The sequence below is a fragment of the Morone saxatilis genome, unplaced genomic scaffold (genome assembly GCF_004916995.1).
Source record: "Morone saxatilis isolate NCDOM2014 unplaced genomic scaffold, NCSU_SB_2.0 Contig8, whole genome shotgun sequence".
Classification (NCBI taxonomy): domain Eukaryota; kingdom Metazoa; phylum Chordata; class Actinopteri; family Moronidae; genus Morone; species Morone saxatilis.
In genome coordinates, this window is record NW_023340257.1 from 24,535,346 (window position 1) to 24,543,158 (window position 7,813).

At 42.9% G+C, this 7,813-nt stretch overlaps 1 protein-coding gene across 1 annotated transcript; it reads left to right on the top strand.

Moving 5' to 3' along the window:
- Positions 1–2,705: 2,705 nt before the first annotated feature.
- Positions 2,706–7,243, top strand: foxa3 (forkhead box A3). Its single transcript, XM_035679500.1, has 2 exons — positions 2,706–3,090; positions 4,449–7,243. Exons 1-2 carry the CDS (start codon positions 3,019–3,021, stop codon positions 5,781–5,783), a joined length of 1,407 nt encoding a protein of 468 aa, XP_035535393.1. The 5' UTR covers positions 2,706–3,018; the 3' UTR covers positions 5,784–7,243.
- The last annotated feature ends 570 nt before the right edge of the window (positions 7,244–7,813 follow it).

Below are 7,813 nucleotides of genomic sequence, written 5' to 3' on the forward strand. Positions count from 1 at the left end.
GGGGGGGGGGGGGGGAGTCCTGCTCCTGGTAGGCCGATCTGTCGTTTCCTCCATTAGTATCAGCTCATTACAGCCATTGTTAAACCAATTACAGAGGTGTTAATGGACGGTGGAAGCCTATTGGAATGAGAAACGGCCCCCAGAGAGAGGATATGGCTAAATGTGTGTTGGGGGGTAAAAAGAAATGGGACCTTAAAGGAACATTACACCAATCAAAGATGTTTATTAAGAGGTAGGCTGGAAGCTTCATGCGCCATGGCCAAAATACAGAGCTCCTCCATCAGTCCATGAACCAGAGCATTCAGCTCACAGTGTGTGTGGCTATAAGAGACACACAACACAAAGCACAACAGCTTCACTGCATTTGTTTTCTAATTAATTGGAAATCAGATGGTAAGTTTGTGGTTTCTTTTCCCAGAGCAACATGAAGGTGGCGCTGTGCTGGAAGTTCAGGATGTCAGATTGTGCTAAGTTAGATATAAAAAGTTACTGATGGGACAAAAATAGCACAAAGGAATCACCTCCTAAATGTAATCTGTGAACAAGTGAAGTGTCTTTTTATTTATCCTGTTTATTTTATGTATCTGTGGAGCTGAGGCATTCAGGAGCAGTTTTGTGTTGGCCTTTGGGAGACGACCCTGTAATGTTTCTGATGTGAGACTGGATAAAGAAGTTCCACCAGGATATGATGAATATAATGCACTGGAGGAGATACAGTACCTATCTATCTATCTCTGTGTGCTGCCTCTTCAAGTTTTAAAACACATAAACCAAAAGCTTGTTCTTTCTGTGGAAACTGACCCAAGCGCACAGTCGAGCCTCTGTCGTGTTATTATTTATTATGATCGGAAGCTGAGGTCAGAGTTTACCATCCTTTCACTATATTTCCGTGCAGATGAAGACAAAAAAAAAGCTCATCTCTTTCAGGCTTAATTACATCATTACAGACACTGAGGTGTTAGATCATTCCACGTGTTAATCGACCTGACAGCGTTTTGCAAACAGGCGATAATCGCTGAGTCTTTACAGGTGATGACCTGTAGAGAGTCTGATTGACAATACACACACACACACACACACACACACAGCTGCAGCTGGAATGTGAGGATGAGGAGAAAACATGCTGACTGGCTGTTAAATTGGTGGTAAAAATGAAGGAAACCCTCACCATGTGATTGATTATTAAAGGTAAAATATCAATCAATACAAATCCAATCATGTATCCTGAAGGTAACACAGCCATCAGGTGGCTGTTAAAGATCACACATGCTCGAGTTTCCCCCCAAATCTTCCCAGAAACATAAAATGGAAGCCGGCTGAATCAGGTCTTTTATACTTCTTCATATTTCCTGCGCCTCTGTCTGATACACCTTCCTGTTATTTCTTATTTCCTCGGGATCTTTTTTTCTCACAGTCTAATCCCGTCGACCTCCCGCCTGCGCATCAATTACATCTCCATTGACTGGCCATTAGGCAGAGGCATTGACATTCACGGGCCTCCGTCTGCACCGAGGCCGATGTGTATTCTACAACACAGGAGTCCGGCCTTATGCATTACACCAGGATTACATTATTTATTGTATTTCTCTGTGGCGTCGGGCCGCGAATGCCTCTTTAGAGAAAAAGAAGAAGTTCTCAGGGAAGCTGCGGGTCTCCGTCATTCACCCGAACCAAATTTACGCACAGATTGCGCACAAGGGCGTCCAGTAAATTGTATGTGAGCCAATATATATAAAGGCTATGTAAATATATGTTGGTACCTTTACGTTTTTATATTGACCCTATTTTACCTGATGATTTGATGTTGCAGTAATATTTCTTTATGCAGCAAAAGTATTTTTTCTATAGCTACGTCTGGGAACTGAGTGTGGTGAGTTTGCTGCTTTCTGATTAGGATCTCTTGTGATCTTATAGCCTTCTTTTGATAGTCAAATATTTTCCTAATAGTTTTTCATGTCTATCGGGAAAATATTTGACTATCAAAACCCAGAATCTGAAACAAGTGTTGGCGGTTACTACAATTAAACCCCCAAAGAATGTGTTAAAATGTTCATAGCCCCAAGAAGTGATAGCCGAGAGAATTGATGACTTTAACGCCCCTCACCACACACACACAAACACACGCACACGCACAAAACTGCCACCCCATCCCAGTAAAGGTAGTTCAATATCTAGTGTTTTTTTTGCAAATTAAAAAATAAATATTCTGTTGATCATGTGGTAAAATTTCCCTTTTTTAAAACTTATTTCAATTTAATTTCCAAAAACTGCAGAAAAAAAGAAATGATTCAAGAAAAAATGTAATTTAAACGTTTTGAGATTAAATTGAAGCTTCACGGTTGCATTTTGGGGGAAGTTCTTCCATCTATTTATAGAGCAAACGCATTCTTTCATAACCTGTTTGATAATTAACTTTTGACCATACTAACACCTCACCCATATGAACTTCGCTGCTCTATTTAAAAAAAGAAAAAATCCACTCAGCTCTGTCACAGGAGGATTATGGGACAGTCTTTCGTCCGGGTGGCCCTGGTGTAGCCGCCGGCCAATATACAGCACGCCAGGGGGCCACATCGGCCTTTTTGCGGGGCCCTTCCTGGATCCTAACACGGTATTCAAATGTCAGGAGCGGGGCGGGTCCCACCGGCACCTTATAAGAGGAGGACGTCCAGGTTCTTCACTTTATTTGCGCTCTGCACGTCCGCCTGCCGCACACTGCGTCCCGGACACATTTAAGAAAAACGGGCCAGAGGAAGAAGTCAACATCTGCTGAGCCATAACAAGATTAAGGTTATGAAACAATGGATGACTGACAAATAAGAAATATTGACTTTACCTTTACCAAGAGCAGAGCGTCGCATCACTCTTTGACTTTCTTGGCAAAAGGGAGGCAACTTCGTGCTTGGATTTTTTTTTTTCCGAAAGTTTCCAACTTTGTGAAGGATTTTATATTTATTTTTGATATAAAAGAAATCCTGTCATAGATAAGTCTTTCTCCTCCAAAGACTTGTGTTGGGGATGTTGAGCTCTGTGAAGATGGAAGCCCATGATCTACCAGAGTGGAATACTTTCTACAGCGAGGCCAGTGAGGTAAAGACAAGATCACACAGCAAAAGAACGAATGAATCTCTCTGTTTTTATTTCCTCGAGTTGTAAACTACAGGATAAGTCTATTAGTTAATAATAAGTAATAAAAAAAATAATAAGTTAATTAATTTATTTATTTTTTGGAAGAGAACTACAGCAGATACATTTCAATTTGCGCACATTTTCAGCAGAACTCTGAAACACAGCCGCAATCCTGTGATAAATTATAAACCAATGCTATAAAAATGTAACCTTAAAACCATCCGATGGAAACATTATAGGAGTAAAATAAGATTTAAAATAGCTTATGATAAAGTAACACAGAGTATCAAGGCTCCGTTTTCTTTAACAAGAATATAAGAAACATCATCAGGAGACAAATGCTTCAAAAGTAAACAAAAATAATCAATATGTTATTCTTCTATAAAATATAAACATTGTACAAATATGACTGAAAACGAAAAATGAAAAAAAAAGTAAAGCCACTAAGTAATTACACCGATTTAACATTAAATTAATTGGATCACGGATAATTGTAGTTTAACATAAATATAATAATAAATATTCTGCTTCTAACTTTCTCACTAAATGAATTTTGAAAGTTATTTGCGCATCAATAGAGGACTTCTTTTGTGTCCCCGCAGCCGCTCAAGTGTTTGCGACAATTCAGGTGTAAATGCAACAAGGCTTTTCCTCACTAATTCAATTAGAGTTAATTCCATCAGCAGCTTCAGTTCTCACCTCGCCCCGACCTGATGAAATTACCTAGAAGAAAGAGTCTGATAATATTTAACCAGCGACCAGTAAACGGATCGAGACTCCTTCTGTTCCGCGTGGATTTTGTTTTTTTCCGCTTATTAAATATTTTTTGTTTCCCGTCAAAGGCCTTTAGAAATTTCACAAAAAATACGTTTAACACAGAATTGTTCATCTTTGACAAACACGAGAAAAATTCCTCCAGTGGAGCTTAAATAGTGAACATTTGGTTTACTTGTTTTTTCCACGGAAGCAGTGGAGGAGGCCGTCTGAACTTAGAGGCACCATGACGCGCTTTTTACGCATTTCAGGTTAACATCGCTGTGTGAAATCCATGTCCTCTCTGCGCGCACTGAGAGCTCATTGTGCATTGATAAGGAGCCACTTTTTAAATGGAGAGTCAAACCACTTCACTCTCACATTTAAACATCTATTTTAGTGCAGTCATTTGAATTAATATCAGTCAAAAAACACAGAACTCTTTCTGTTACTTGTTTTATAAATATTAAAAATCATTTACAGTAATAACTAATTCATATTTCCTCTGCCACTGCACTGTTTTCTTGTAAATAACCAGATGTTGTTGTGTTCCTCTTTGCCTTCAGATGTATTCCTCTCCCAGCACCATGAACTCTGGTCTGGGCTCCATGGGCTCCATGGGCACCATCAACAGCTACATCAACTTGAACCCGGCCACCGCCTCCCCTGCAGGCATGAACATGGCGTACCCAAGCTCCAGTCTCAGCGGTTCCCCGCTAACTTCCATGGGCTCCGCGCCCGGCCACATGTCCCTCTCCCCAGTGGCCTCGTCCCTCAGCTCGGGTCCTTTGACCCAGCTGGGCCCTGCTGCTCCAGGCTCCCTGGGCACCTTGTCCCACTACCAGAACATGGGCCAGTCAATGAGCCAACTGGGGTACTCCTCCACTGCCACCCTGAGCCGGGCCGGGCCCAAGGAGATTCCCCCGAAGCCCTACCGACGCTCCCTGACCCACGCCAAGCCACCATATTCCTACATCTCCCTCATCACTATGGCGATCCAGCAGAGCGGCAGCAAGATGCTCACCCTGAACGAGATCTACCAGTGGATCATGGACCTGTTCCCCTACTACCGCGAGAACCAGCAGCGCTGGCAGAACTCTATCCGTCACTCGCTCTCCTTCAACGACTGCTTTGTGAAGGTGGCTCGCTCGCCGGACAAGCCGGGCAAAGGCTCTTACTGGACTCTGCACCCCCAGTCAGGCAACATGTTTGAGAACGGCTGCTACCTGAGGCGCCAGAAACGCTTCAAGATCGAGGACAAGATGGCAAAGAAAGCAGGAAAGAGCCATGAGGGCTCAGGGAAAGGAGGCCACGGTGGAGACCACCTGATGGAGGATCACAGCCCCACAGGAGGATCAGAGGGCGCCGACTCCGCCCACTCAGACAACTCCCACCCGGGCTCCTCAGATGACCAGCCGCATCCACGAAACTCACTGGTTCCACTAGACTGCCCTCAACTGTCCTCCTCACACCTCCACAGCCCACCTGTCTCCCTGCCACCCTCTTCCTCCTCCTCGTCCTCCATCCCTCCATCCTCCTTGTCCCTCTCAGCCACCTCCTCTTCCTCCTCCAACCCTCTTCTCCACTCCCAGTCTTTGGTGGGTAGCGGCCATCTCCTGCCCAGCACCATGCAGCACCACATGGACCTACAGAACGATGCCCTCAAGTCCCTGGACCCCCACTACAACTTCAACCATCCCTTCTCCATCACCAACCTCATGTCCAACGAGCAGAAGATGGACCTCAAGTCCTACCAGGACCAGGTGATGGCCTACAACAGCTACACCGGCGGTTCTCCTGTGGGAGCCAAGCAGATCTACGACAGCCCAGGGCCAGCCGCCATGGACTCAGGCGCTTACTACCAAACTCTGTACAGCCGCTCGGTGCTCAACGCCTCCTAATATGGACACTCACCCCCACACACACACACAAACACACCTGTCTGTAGAGGTGAGCCAAGATGGAGACTTGTCTTTCTCTCTGCCTTTTCTAAAATGGACACCCAAGCTCTCTTTATCTTCCTCTTTCTTTCTCTCCCCCTCTCTGGCTCACATCCAGTGGCCTTGGAAGAGACTCACATCTAAAATGGCTGCCGTGTTTGAGGGGCAAAAGAAAATTTTTTTTCTTTTACCAACTCTGATGAACATGGAGACCGGTTGGTTACATGGAGGACAGAAAAGTGAAGCTGGATGAAAAGAAGTCTTAACTAATGATGAAGACATTTGGCTCGTACGTGTGTAAGTCAATACAGAAGTCAGATGTTGTCGTAGGACCACTGCACGTGGTGAAATTGGCTCTGTACAAAATGTAAATAGAGGTAATGTGGGGGGAAAAGGATATTTGCATTTATTTATGAAGGGAATAAATTTTAATATATCTTGTATAGCGCTCTGTTGACCAGTTACAACCCCAATGTGAGTTTTTTTATCCAAAGTTGGAGAGAAGGAGGCGAGTTTCAGGTTACTGCGTCAGGCAAGTGTTACTGCAGCGGGAGACAGTTTTTTTGTGTGTGTTACAGCATTTCACACTACATTCCGTCATTTCTGCCAGATCAGGCATCCGTCAATGTAAATGTAGCTCATGAAGTCTGAACTTTCAAAAAAATGGTTTGTTATTTTGGTTGTTATGAAGAAAAAAAAAGCCATTATGTTCTTGCTGGAGCGCAGAGGAAACAGAAGTATAAAAAAATCTTCTGCTGCCGCCAGAATGAACGAGGCAAAGTAACTGTGGTAAAAACTAAAAAAAACCATGTCATGTTTATGTTTTTCATTTCCCACAATCATTTTCCTGTTGTTACCTACAGGAGCATTAAAACCAAATGCTTCTCGACAGACTGTAACATTTTGAATAGCAGATAGCTGGTGAGGTGCATGGGGGAATTCAGTCAGTTACTAAAACAGTGGAGGGGAGGAGAGATGCACTATGGGAGGATTTACATACAGTACTTTGCACTATGGAGCTCCCACTGGCCAGGTGGGCTGATAGTGTGTGTGTTTGTGTGTGTTACAACAATACTTCAGGACACCCCCTTACACTGTCAATGCATCGGCTCAATGGGATCAGTGTCTGGGGGTGTCAAATAACCCTCGCTGTCCAAAAAGTGCCTTCTCTTCAAACGTCTGCTGATCTAATAAGTGATCAATGTATCGACGATCTATTGAAGGATTATTCTGATAAAGAGGACGCAGAAGTTTCAGGTCACATGATGTCCTTTGTGGAGCATATTTTAGTTTCAGAGAGAAATGTCTTTATTTAAGCTATGTTGCTTTTCAAACTTTGAAAGTGTGCTGATATAATATATTGTTTTTTTTTGTTGTTGTTTTTGTTGGTTTAAATGTGATTAAAATGATTCATGTTTCATTTTTCTTATTAAAAAGGCAAAAAATGTGGGGAGAAATGGTGTAGTGTTTTTTCTTTTCCATCAGTGGTAACGCAGGAAGTGTTTGATGTCAAACACTGACAGCTGTTCCACCTTGCATTCACTGGTAAAATCTGTTCATTTACAAAGATGCTTTTCTTTTTTCACAAGCAAATTTCTCAGAATCATAAGAAGAGACCACCTTATTCTGAATTACATGTGTAAAATTTACTTATGGCTTTACAAATATTAAAATCAAAATGATGTTATGCAACTGGCTTTTATTCTATTTGGAAAAATCTCACTAAGTTCAAGGTTTAGTAGATTTTAGTAGCATTTTTAAATGCAGCAAATTATTCTTCACAAACAGTCGGTAAATGCAAAAAAAAAAGAAAAAGCAGGCCAATACTGTGTAAGTTTCCAGATCAGCAGCATTGCCAACAGGACCTCGATGACTCGTCCTGGTCAATCAATCAATCATGACTCTTTTTTCACCTGGCTGGCGAGGCTGTGCGGCAGGAATAGCAGCGTCTTGTTGAAACAGCTCCTGACCAAATGACTGTGGTGTGTGAC

Bases quoted from the DNA above. Each gene is read 5' to 3' on its own strand.
- foxa3 (XM_035679500.1), top strand. From the start codon at position 3,019: ATGTTGAGCTCTGTGAAGATGGAAGCCCATGATCTACCAGAGTGGAAT. The intron at 3,091-4,448 runs GTAAAGACAAGA...CTTTGCCTTCAG, and splicing joins TCTACAGCGAGGCCAGTGAG to ATGTATTCCTCTCCCAGCAC.